The sequence below is a fragment of the Bos indicus x Bos taurus genome, chromosome 17, assembly GCF_003369695.1.
Source record: "Bos indicus x Bos taurus breed Angus x Brahman F1 hybrid chromosome 17, Bos_hybrid_MaternalHap_v2.0, whole genome shotgun sequence".
Taxonomy (NCBI): Eukaryota; Metazoa; Chordata; class Mammalia; order Artiodactyla; family Bovidae; genus Bos; species Bos indicus x Bos taurus.
The window spans coordinates 2,325,851-2,338,954 of record NC_040092.1 but is presented as its reverse complement, the minus strand read 5'-3'; the positions used below and the strand labels follow the sequence as shown (position 1 = coordinate 2,338,954).

The window sequence follows — 13,104 nt, the reverse complement described above, 5'->3', positions numbered from 1 at the left end:
AACCTCAGATGACTATAGTTTCTGTTAAATTTTACCTCAGAATCCCCTAGTTTCTGTCAAATTTCCCCTCAGAACTGCCTAGTTTCTGTCAGATTTTACCACAGAACCCCCTAGTTTCTGTTAGATTTTAATTTAGAACCCCCTGGCTTCTGTCAGATTTCACCTCAGAAGCTCATAGCTTCTGTCAGTTATCACCTCAGGAAATCCTAGTTTCTCTCAGGTTCTACCTCAGAAACCCCTAGTTTCTGTCAGATTTGATCTCAGTAATCCCTAATTTCTGTCAGATTTCACCTCCAATCCCCTAGTTTCTGTCAGATCTTACCTCAGATCTCCCTGGTTTCTGTTAGATTTCACTTAGAACCCTTTAGTTTCTGTCAGATTTTACCTGAGAGCCCTCTTGTTACTCAGATTTTTACCTCAGAATCCTCTAGTTTCTGTCCAATTTTTCCTCAGACTCCCCTGAGTTTCTGTAAGATTTTACCTCAGATCTCCTGATTTTCTGTCAGATTTTAATTCAGAATCCTCTAGTATCTGTCAGATTTTACCTCAGAACCTTCTTGTTTCTCAGATTTCACCTCAGAACCCCCTAGATTCTATCAGTTTTCCTCAGAATCCCCTAGTTTCTGTCAGATTTTACCTCTGAACACCCTAGGTTTTGTCAGATTTCACCTCAGAAGCCCCTAGTTTCTGTCACATTTCACCTCAGTAGTCCCTAGTTTCAGTCAGATATTACCTCAGAATCCCTTCGTTTCTGTCAAATTTTACCTCAGAACCCCCTAGTTTCTATGAGTTTTTACCTCAGAACCCCCTTGTTTCTGTCAGATTTTACCTTGGAATGCCCTAGTTTCTGTCAATTTTATGTAGTTTCTCAGATTATACCCCTGAACCCCCTAGTTTCTCAAATTTTATCTCTAGCCCCTAGTTTTGGGTTAGATTTTTCCTCTTAACCCCCTACTTTCTGTCAGATTTTACCTCTGAACACCCTAATTTCTTTCAGATTTAACCTCAGTACCCTCTAGTTTCTGTTAGATTTTTCCTCAGACCCTGTTTCTTACTGACAGATTTTAACTCATATCCTCTTACTTTCAGAGTTTTTCCTCAGAACCCTGTAGTTTCTTCGAGATTTTACATCTGAACCTCTTTCCGATTTTATCACATAAACTAAATTTTTTCTGTACATTTTTACTTCAGAAACTCTTTTTTATTTTCTCTTAGATTTTGCCTCAGTATGTCCTAGTTTCTGTTATTTTCTGCATCTTGGCTGCAGCCATACCCTGGCCAGGTCCCCAAACTCCTGACCCACAGGAGTCACAAGCAGTCTTTATCATCTCAGAGAAGGTCTCCGGTTCCAGGTCCGTGAGGACCCCTGACCATCCCTGGGCTCCAGCCTGAGGATGTGGCTGACTGTTTGTGCTCAGCTGGGATGGCAGCCGTGCTGCTCACAGGGGAATTCAGACCAATGGCAGGTGACCCTGAATCCTGAGCTCCTGTCCTCACCCTGAGCGTATGGCTCACAGAGTACCCCATGTCACCACTCGAGTGTTCTGCTCTCTTTCACTGTCCTTTCACATACATGTAGGATTTGCACTGCAGGCAGGTCTGGACTGTGGGGCCACAGCTAACAGAGATGCACATTTTGGAATAAGGTCAGTTTCCAAGGAGACAAGAGTCCCAATGTAAGCATATCCCTGTGCCCAGGGTGGACCTAGAAATGCCCCTCAGCTGTACAGTGGGCCGTTCTGAATGGGGGCTAGGATATCCCAGAGGTTAGAGGAGGTGCCCATGGCCAGCACGGGCCAAAATGCTGAGTCTCAGAATGGGTGGTGGGCCAACCAGTGGGGAAACCACTCAGGGCTCTCTGAAACTTTCCTCCGTGATGGGGACCCTCATCCCCGTGAGGCCCATCCCCCAGAACTCCTGGTCTGTACCCAATAGTTCAGATTTGGTTCCCACCTCCTGGTCCATGTGAGGTCTTAGCCGAGTTTGTGTCGGGGAGGGGCTGCTGGAAGCTGAGAATCAGAAGGTGTCTCTAGGAGAGGGTGGATCCTGGGAGCATCTGTGCAGAGGAGGAGACAGAGCTGTGGGCAGAGGCTCTGTAGGGTGACCTGTGTGGAGTTAGGTGTGCGTGCTCAGCATGTACTAGGATGTTACTAAGATGTCTAGGTGTTTCAATATGATGTAGTTTTTGCTATTATTGGTGTTATATTTATTTATTTATCACAACAAGTCTTTTAATGACTAAGTTTTTTTTTTTTAACATTGCAATAGTTATTCTAGGGGACAGTTTTTTCCTTTTAACATTTAATTAAATGTTCAATGTGTTAAATAATTCAAAGAGAGAAACACGTTTTGTGTTTTGTACAAATTAAAGGACCCTTGAGTATAATGCATGCCTACCACCAAAGCTCAAATTTGCAGCGGTCTCAAAGGAAAATGAACAGTTCAAAACTTAAACAGAATTTATATCACTACAAACATTTACAGGATTCCTCTCATCATTTTTTGAACAGCAAAGATTACAGTGACAGAATTGAATGATCAGAATGTACAAATATTTGTGCAAAACTGCATTAATTATTCTTACTTTTCAATAGAGATAAAACCTATGAACACACAAAAATAATGAAGGAAAACTTCATTTTTGAAAGTAATTCTATTTTAGATTTCAAACAACATTGATTATATTATTATTAAAATTAAAAGAAAATATGGCACCATGAGCAGGAGGAGCAACAAATGATTTGGCAATCATGCCAGCTATGGAAACTGACAAATTGCCAGAGTGTTATCTCCATACCAGTCATCCATCTTGAAAGACTTGAAGCAACTGTTGGGCCTAAACCTCATTTCAGTGTCTTTATTCTCAGAATTCGTAGATCATAAATGAAATATTTAAGAAAGTCCTTTCCCCACTGCTTCAGGAATGCTTCTTGTATCACTGGAAATCCTTAAAAGAGTTGAATCATAGACTCTGGATTTATCTAAGCAAATCTATTTAACTGGAATTTGAACTTCATCTTCAATAAATCAAACAATTATGGGCATTAATAGGTAGTTCCTTAAAAGTCCTTAAATGTTCCTTAAATGTCCTTGTCTTACATTTAAGTCCATTTATTTAAGAGTTCTTGGTTTACTGGGAAATGAGTTATAACCTCACCATCTAACTTGTATGCAACTTCAACTCTGATTTCCATAAATTTGTCCAAAATATCAAAAGTTTTAAGTACCAATGCAGTAAATCCATTAATCATATGAGCATATTTAATCAAAACAATGTCCAACCAGACACATGTTCTTTTCCTTCCTATAATTACACCAAACTCTCTATCCCTTATTTGTAATAATTCTCCAATTGCATTGTCTTGCTCTGTAGGAAAGGGACCAATCCCAACTCTAGTTGTATAAGCTTTCACAACTCCATACACTTCTCCAACATTTAAGGGGGCATACCCAAGCCAGTACAGACACCTCCAACTGTACAGTTCAAAGAGGTTTGAAAGGATAACTTTCAAAATGAATATCTAGCAGTGCTGCATTTGCACCTTCTACCAAGATTTTCTTTGGTGGTCTCTCTTTGAAAGCTCGAAAGAGGAAATAAACTCCATATATCTAGCAGTTGGTTTCATCCTTTGTATATAACCCTTGAATTTTTGGAATTCGTCTTCAATGTCTATTTCCGAAGTGGGGTTTATAGATTTGTAGTGGTTAGCCAGAACTTGGAACCTCTCAGAAAAGCCATCAAAGTCAGAAATAAGATGGCATATCCTAAAGTCCACTCTGGTCCTTTGGGGAAGAACAAACAGGGCAAATGCCCTTTTTGTGGTACCCAAATTTTTTCTTGCTTGTTCTCCTCTCTGTTGTTCCTGGATACCATCAGCTGTTTGATGAAAATCAAGCACAATATGAGCTCTGTCCCGTATGAGAAGCCTTTGTCCAGCCTTCCAGACCTTTCCCTTTTTGAACATTTTTTTCTGCTTTCTCACACAATCCAGCTAGATGAATCACCACATCATTTCCAATGAATGCAGTAACATTCAGGCTCCACTGGGAGCCTGAGTTGTTCCACTGGGTGATTATTCCACTGGGTAAAAGACGAAAGTCACCCTCCACAGAATCTGCAGCTGTTCAGGCAGCATTACTTCCTCCCTGGCGGTGGCACAGCGTGCTGGTGTCCTCACCAGCAGACCCAGCACCTTCCCCTTGGCTTCGTGGTCCCACTGCCCGCCAAGCACCAGGCTCGCCAGGTTCCCCCCAGGCTGCTCCCTGGGGCGGCCTCAGACACCTTGGACGAGGAGGATGCCCCCAGGTTGGTCTTGGCAAACGCCCAGGCCCCAGAGACACGAGAAGAGCCCGAAGGGGTCGGGGGTGGCTGGGAGCATGTGAACTGGATTGCTCTGTAAATCTATGTTTGAGAGTCTTAATATAAAATATAACTTATATTCAAAAAAATAACATTTGGTAACACTGTCAATGTCTTAACCTGATATTAGGATTTTTCTACTTTTCTAATGTTTCATTTTGTCGAGAGGACTTGGATTGATGTCTAACGACCGTGGTCTGTAATGTCCCCTTCTACTGGTTTGGTTGTCAGGTTGTTTTTTACACTTTATTGATTGGTTGATTGATGGCTGTGCGGGGTCTTCACTGCTCCTGGGCTCTGGTTGTGGGTGGCGCAGCAGCTCTTCACTGCAGTGCACTGGCTTCTCATTGGGGTGGATTCTCTTGCTGCAGGGCATCAGCTCCGGGGGATGGAGCTTCAGCAGTTCGGCTTTCCTGCTGAGTTGCTGTGCAGAATGTGGGAGCTTCCTGCTTCTGGCACTGCAACCATGTCCCCTCCATCGACAGGCAGATCCTTAAACACAGGAAAACAAGGGAAGTCCTATAAATTCCTCTCTTATGTGCTTTATTTATAGGTTGTATGTAAAACACTTTAACTGCTTTCTCAGAGAACCACAAATTTTACATATTTTTCAATGCTTAAACAAAGACAAATCCAATGTATGGGAAGCCTATAACTCCTAAAGTTTGCTAGATATTTATTCTAAATAAGGATACATTATGTCTTTTTGTGGAGTAATTTCATGACAAAATAGTCTGTTTCTTCTAAGCATCTGCACTGCTTACTTATTTTCTGTACTACAACAAATGTACCTTCTTAGAAAACTGAACTTCATTCCCTTTTTCTGCAAATTTTCCCCACATGTTACCAGCAGGGGGCGCTGTGGGACTGCCCTGGGGTCCCTGCACACCTGCTCAGGAAGCATTACTCCCTCCAGGAGCTGGGCTGGGGGCAGAGCCTGTGCTCCTGCGGGGACCCAGCAGTGTGTCCTGTCTGAGTGCAGAGACCCGTGAGCAGGGACCTGTGTGGTCTTGGCAGGTGCTTCCTCCAGGGGCTCCCAAGAGGGAACTCCCCTCCACCCTCTGAGTCTGGGCTGTGAGCTGAGCTCCAGCATTAGGGCTGAGAGATGGGCTGGGCGGGCCCTGGGTGGACCCCTATTTGCATGGCGCCCCTCCTCTGGCAGAGTCAGGGGGAGAAAAGGAGGCCTGGGGCAGCCCAGCCCCACTGTGGGGACCAGGGTCCTGTGAGCACCATGGCCTGCACTCCTCTCCTCTTGTGTTTCTCTCTCACTGCTTAGGTAGGGACGGCCCCGGGCAGGGCTCAGTTCCCAGCCTCATCAGCCCCTGGGGCGCAGACTCTGGGAACCTTTCCTGCAGCTCTTGCCCAGTATCCCCTGTGTCTGTATCTGCGGGTTCCCTCTCCCAGCCTGTGCTGACTCAGCCGGCATCCCCCTCTGCATATCCAGGAGCATCAGCCAGACTCACCTGCACCCTGAGCAGTGGGTATCGTGTTGGTGGCTACCAAATGTCCTGTTTCCAGCAGAAGGCAGGGAGCCCTCCCTGGTACCTCCTGATGTTCAAGTCAGACTCGGATAAGCCCCAGGGCTCTGGGGTCCCCAGTCACTTCTCTGGATCCAAGGCTGCCTCAGCCAACACAGGGCTCCTGCTCATCTCTGGGCTGCAGACTCAGGATGAGGCTGATTATAACTGCTACTGTCCCCAAAACACTGGTATTTACCAGGTGCTTCGCACTGCACAAGGCTGAACAGGCACTGCACCCCTGTGTCCTCCCTGCCATGCCCATCACTGCTGTTCCGCTCTCGCTCTGGTTAACCTCTTGTGGTCACTTCTGAGTCTCCTGTCATGTACTGCCCCTCATCTCAGATCTGAGACCCACCCACGGCTCTGACCGCTCAGACTGCCATGTTGTGACACACACTGTCCTCGGTTCAGTTCAGTCCAGTCGCTCAGTTGTGCCCGACTCTTTGCGACCCCATGGACTGCCGCACGCCAGGCCTCCCTGTCCATCACCAATTCCTGGAGTTTACTCAAACTCGTGTTCATTGAGTTGGTGATGTCATCCAACCATCTCATCCTCTATCCTCCCCTTCTCCTCCCACCTTCAATCTTTCCCAGCATCAGGGTCTTTTCCAAATGAGTCAGTTCTTCGCATCAGGTGGCCAGAGGATTGGAGTTTCAGCTTCAGCATCAGTCCTTCCAATGAACACTCAAGACTGATCTCCTTTAGGATGGACTGGTTGGATCTCCTTACAGTCCAAGGGACTTTCGAAAGTCTCCTCCAATACCACAGCTCAAAAGCATCAATTCTTCGGTGCTCAGCTTTCTTTATAGTCCAACACTGACATTCATAAATGACTACCAGAAAAACTATAGCCTTGACTAAATGGACCTTTGTTGGCAAAGTAATGTCTCTGCTTTTGAATATGCTATCTAGGTTGGTCATAACTTTCCTTCCAAAGAGTAAGCCTCTATTAATTTCATGGCTGCAGTCACCATCTGTAGTGATTTTGGAACCCGAAAACATAAAGTCTGTCATTGTTTCCCCATCTACTTGCCATGAAGTGATGGGACCAGATGCCATGATCTTTGTTTTCTGAATGTTGAGCTTTAAGCCAACTTTTTCACTCTCCTCTTTCACTTTCATCAGAGGCTTTTTAGTTCCTCTTCACTTTCTGCCATAAGGGTGGTGTCATCTGCATATCTCAGGTTATTGATATTTCTCCTGGCAATCTTGGTTCCAGCTTGTGCTTCCTCCAGCCCAGCATTTCTCATGATGTATTCTGCATATAAGTTAAATAAGCAGGGTGACAATATGCAGCCTTGATGTACTCATTTCCCTATTTGGAACCAGTCTGTTGTTCCATGTCCAGTTTTAACTGTTGCTTCCTGACCTGCATATAGGTTTCTCAAGAGGCAGGTCAGGTGGTCTGGTATTCCCATCTCTTTCAGAATTTTCCACAATTTATTGTGAGCCACACAGTCAAAGGCTTTGGCATAGTCAATAAAGCAGAAATAAGATGTTTTTCTGGAAGTCTCTTGCTTTTTCAATGATCCAGTGGATGTTGGCAATTTGATCTCTGGTTCCTCTGCCTTTTCTAAAACCAGCTTGAACATCAGGAAGTTCATGGTTCACATATTGCTGAAGCCTGGCTTGGAGAATTTTGAGCATTACTTTACTGGCGTGTGAGATGAGTGCAATTGTGTGGTAGTTTGAGCATTCTTTGGCATTGCCTTTCTTTGGGATTGGAATGAAAACTGACCTTTTCCAGTCCTGTGGCCACTGCTGAGTTTTCCAAATTTGCTGGCATACCGAGTGCAGCACTTTCACAGAATCATCTTTTAGGATTTGAAATAGCGCAACTGGAATTCCATCACCTCCACTAGCTTTGTTCGTAGTGATGCTTCCTAAGGCCCACTTGACTTCACATTCAAGGATGTCTGGCTCTGGGTAAGTGATCACACCATCGTGATTATCTGGGATGTGAAGATATTTTTTGTATAGTTCTTCTGTGTATTCTTGCCTCTTCTTAATATCTTCTGCTTCTGTTAGGTCCATACCATTTCTGTCTTTTATTGAAACCATCTTTGCATGAAATGTTCCCTTGGTATCTCTAATTTTCTTGAAGAGATCTGGTCTTTCCCATTCTATTGTTTTCCTCTATTTCTTTGCATTGATCACTGAGGAAGGTTTTCTTAGGTCTCCTTGCTATTCTTTGGAACTCTGTATTCAAATGGAGATATCTTTCCTTTTCTCCTTTTCTTTTGGCTTCTCTTCTTTTCACAGTTATTTGTAAGGCCTCCTCAGGCAGCCATTTTGCTTTTTTGCATTTCCTTTTCTTGGGGATGGTCTTGATCCCTGTCTCCTGTACAATGTCATGAACTCTGTCCATAGTTCACCAGGCACTCTGTCTATCAGATCTAGTTCCTTAAATCTATTTCTCACTTCCACTCTATAATCATAAGGGATTTGATTTAGGTCATACCTGAATGGTCTAGTGGTTTTCCCTACTTTCTTCAATTTAAGTCTAAATTTGGCAATAAGGAGTTCATGGTCTGAACCACTGTCAGCTCCCGGTCTTGTTTTTGCTGAGTGTATAGAGCTTCTCCATCTTTGGCTCAAAGAATATAATCAATCTGATTTCGGTGTTGACCATCTGGTGATGTCCATGTGTAGAGTCTTCTCTTGTGTTGTTGGAAGAGGGTGTTTGCTATGACCAGTGTGTTCTCTTGGCAAAACTCTATGAGCCTTTGCCCTGCTTCATTCTGTACTCCAAGGCTAAATTTGCCTGTTACTCCAGGTGTTTCTTGACTTCACACTTTTGCATTCCAGTCCTCTATAATGAAAAGGATATCTTTTTTGGGTGTTAGTTCTAAAAGGTCTTATAGGTCTTCACATCTTCCTAATCAGAAATAAAAATCCCCCAGTGGATATGCTATAAGTGGCAGAAAGAGGCTGGTTCCTGCTCTGTTTCACTCAGACTCCAAAAAATTAATAATACAAATATCTGTGTAAAACTCAAGTTTTACTTCTTAATAAAAAATTTCAAAAGATCTGTCTTGTGTCATTTAATATTCTCTTAATAGAAAACTTTACAAAGATAATTATATTTCAGATATGTAACTCTTATCAATGAAAAATTGAAATAAACATAGATTGTCCTTCAATTAAACTCATGCACGTATGTAAAGTAATGACCTTAAAATTTTCCCTAATCCATTAACATATTTTCATACATTTACCATCTCAGGGAATTCCCAGGTGGTCCAGTGGCTAAGACTCCGTGTTCCCAGTGCAGTCAGCCTGGTTTCATCCCTGGTCGGGGAACTACATCCCACAAGCCACAACTAAGACAGCACCCAGATAATGAATACATAAATTTTTTTTAGATATCTCACAGTCACACACCTACAGTGTAACACACACATTCAGTGTGGGGCAAGCTACAGTAGGGCCTCTTCTCCAACCAAACTTTCCCCGAACTGTATCTTCTCGAACCCACTGCTTGGAACAATTCGTCCTAACAGCCACCACATATCAGGCTCCCTGGGAACACACACTGCTCAGAGCCCTTCAGAGTCTCAATAAAAATGGCCAGGAGCACCATCAGGCCTGCTCCCTGCAGCCTGTGCCCTGTGCCTGCAGGAGAGACGTCCAGGAGGGGTCACTTCATAAGACAGGACATGGGCATGGGGTCCAGAGTGTGGGAAGTTATGCACACAGTAAAGATCCAGGCGTTTAGGAATCAAGGGTCCCACCCCAGGCCTCTCCCCCTACACCTTCCCACCTCAACAGAGAAGAGGCCCCTCCTCCTCACGGCTGAGGAGACACACAGAGGAAGCAGGGCTCCGGCCACCAGGGAGGGGACACACAGAGGAGGGATTGGCTATCCTGCCCAGAAGGGGATGGGCCTCTCTGGGGCCAGCACTGCCCTGACCTGATCCCGATGCGAGAGGAACTTGTGCCCCAGAAGCCCTCTCAGTCCTGACCCTGAGGAGCCCAGGGAGCCATGGACAGACTCAGTCTTAGGGGCCTGAGGGGAGCACACAGGGGTCCCTGAGGTCACAGCGGATACAGAGGAGGCCCCTGAACGAGCTCTGAGGCGGGGACAGTGCACAGAGCAGGTCAGGAGCTGTCCCCTGAGGGCTCTGGTCACCAGGTCACAGGAAGCGTGTCTGGGCCTGGACAGCAGGGGACGCTCGAGGGCCATTCCTGAGGTGGTTAGTGTGGTGAGAGCTGGGCCCAGGCCCTGACACTGCCAGGCAACCATGGCTCAGGGCTCCTGGATGGCACCTCCCACCCCTGGGCCCCAAGAGCCGCGCCCCAGTCCACCCTGCCCCCCTCAGGCACAGGGACCTGACCCGGGGCCCAGGGAGGGGTCAGAGAGCTGGGGGGTCAGAGAGCTAAGGTGTGGGGGCAGAGAGGTGGGCGGAGTCAGAGAGCTGCGGGGTCATTTGCATGAAAGGCCCCGCCCCCTCTCAGGGTATGAAGAGGGGAAGGAGCGGTGTGGGGACGCTCTGCTCAGCTGTGGGGCCACAGACAGCAGGACGCCCTTACCATGTCCACCATGGCCTGGTCCCCTCTGCTCGTCACCCTGGTCGCTCTCTGCACAGGTGACTGGATGGGGGGACAGGGGAAGGGCCCTGGGAAGACTCACAGGCCCTCCTCCCTGCTCTCGTGTCTGGACCCCCAAGTCACCATCTCTGTCTCTCCCCCTTCCAGGATCCGGGGCCCAGGCTGTGCTGACTCAGCCGCCCTCCGTGTCCGGGTCCCTGGGCCAGAGGGTGACCATCACCTGCACCGGAAGCAGCAGCTACGTTTCGCGTGGCAATCATGTGAGCTGGTACCAACTGATCCCAGGATTGGCCGCCAAAACCCTGATCTATAATAGTAACAAACGACCCTCGGGGGTCCCTGACCGATTCTCTGGCACCAAGTCTGGCAACACAGGCACCCTGACCATCGCTTCGCTCCAGGCTGAGGACGAGGCTGATTATTACTGTGCGTCTGCTGACCTCAGTCTTACTGGTCCCACAGTGCTCCAGGTCAGGAGAGAAGTGAGACAAAAACCTTCTGTCCTCTCAGAGTCGGGGCTCTGGGGACGGAAACATCTTCTGCAAAGGCAGCCGCTTCATTTGATGTTTGGCCTAAGACTGTGCTCAGTCACACCATGGAACTTGGTCCAGAAAAATCTGTTCACATCTTTCTTAATTCACCCCTTCTTCAGCTTTCCTTTGCAGCAATACATTGTCTGATTTTCTCAACTTGAGCAGAAATCCCCAGTGCCAGGGCCAGGTGCCCTGGGGTCAGAGTCCATGATGGGTCAGGTCAGAACCAGAGGAACACAGTACAGTTCTGTCTGACTCTGGACACATCAGAGCATCCATTATGTGTCCTGGTCCCAGCAGCTCTCCTTCTCTCTGAGGCTAGTAGTGGACGCAGGGGGGTCCCTGCTTGGTTCCCTGGCTTCAAGTCTGGAGTTCAGGCTCCTTGGCCATCACTGGGCTGAGCTGAGGCCCAGGATGCTGCTCCCGCCTTTCCTGTGACAGCCTCTCAGGCTCACCCAGGGCTCCAGGGTCCTGGCCAGGCAGCCTGGGAACCTCCTCCACTGGCCTTTGCCCACATGGGAAGCAGGGTGCTCCCTGGAGAGTGACCTTCCTGCACCTGGGCCCCAGGGGACATGAGCGCTCTCAGCTGTGAGCAACAGTCTTGCCTCTTACTTCCACTTCTCTATCCGGGGGGGGCAGTGCCTAGACCTGAGGTCCAGGCTAGGATGGATGGGAAATTACACAACAAAAATGTCAGTAAACTTGACCTGCAGTGATACCTGGACAGAGGATAAGAGACCCAGGGGAGGGACTTTCTCCATGTCAACAACTTCGTCTCAAGAGCAGGGTCCTGGGGGCCCTCCTCCACCACCTGGACCCCTCCCTTCATGTCCTCACTCCTGAACCTAGACTGTCCTTTAGGGAAAGTGACGGGATGTGGGTTTGGAGGCCTTTGCCCTGCCTTGCGCTCTTGGCATCTGGGCACAAGGCATGGGGCATCCATGCTTCCTGTCAGCTTCTCACCCTCCTTCAAGGGTGGTGCTGATGGTTCTGTCCTTTACCAGTTCCTCTCGTCACCTATTTTCCTATTTTCCACTACATAATCATCCATGCATTAGAATAATAGGAAAAGGATTTAGTATGAACATTTTCTTTGATATGAGATGATTCTCACAAACACATGTTGAGAAAAGAAAATAATCTTATGAATTTTATTAAATAGCTAAGTTACAAGAACATCTAATCTGAACACAAAACCATAATTTTACTTTACATTGATTAGCATTATTTTTGTCCCTTAATTTTTCCCAATTAATGGAGACATTAAGTCCTCCTGCACGAAATTACACGTATGTAAATGAGTATGTACCAGCAGTACTACAATTGTGTCTAGGTGTTTCTATTTTTACATGGATTTTATTCTTGGTTCTAAATGTATTTTTAATATGTCTTAATATAAAATACAACTTGTAGATAGGAAAAATAACATTCAGTATCAGTATCAAGTTCTTAAATTTTGAAATTTTTGTTAACTTTCTGATTAGAACATTTTGATCAATACTTAATGTTAGTGGCTTGTAATATTTCCTCATAAATTTTTCGGGTATATGTACAAATGTTTTAACTAATTCTCAAAAAACTAGGAAATATTGCATCCTTTTTCAATGTTTTTAAAAAGACATGCATACAATGCAAATCGATTAGAACAATGTAGTGGCTCAAGTTTGTTACATATTTCAGGTGAGGAAATGCATGTTATGTCTTTTTGTGGGCTAATTCAATAGTAAGATTTCCATATTTTTCCAAGGAAATTAATCTTCTTGCTTGTTTTCTCTACTAGCCACCGATGCACCTTCCTAGAAAAGTTTGCATTTTACCTCCTTAATTCTAGAGGTTATTTTTGCTTTTTGTTTTTATTTTTCACATGTGCACAGCAGGCGGCGCTGTGGGACTGTCCCGGGGTCCATCCACAGCTGCTCAGGGAGCATCACTGACTCCTGGAGCTGGGCTGGGGGCGGCGCGTGCACTCCTGGGGGCACTCAGCAGTGTGTCGTCTCTGGCTGCAGAGTCCCCTGTCATGTGGTCTCAGCAGGTGCTTCCTCCAGGGTCTCCCAAGAGGGACCTCCCCTCCACCCCCTGAGTCTGGGCTGTGAGCTGAGCTCCAGCATCAGGGCTGAGAGATGGGCTGGGCGGATCCTG

The 13,104-nt window shown here is 46.3% G+C and overlaps 1 pseudogene and 1 gene segment (V, D, J or C); one reads left to right on the top strand and one right to left on the bottom strand.

Moving 5' to 3' along the window:
* Positions 1-3,023: 3,023 nt before the first annotated feature.
* LOC113875155 lies at positions 3,024-9,464 on the bottom strand (annotated as a pseudogene).
* A 921-nt stretch (positions 9,465-10,385) lies between these two features.
* Positions 10,386-11,112, top strand: LOC113875154. The segment is given in 2 exon segments: positions 10,386-10,470; positions 10,580-11,112. Coding segments are annotated over 2 exon segments (588 nt in total).
* Positions 11,113-13,104: the final 1,992 nt, after the last annotated feature.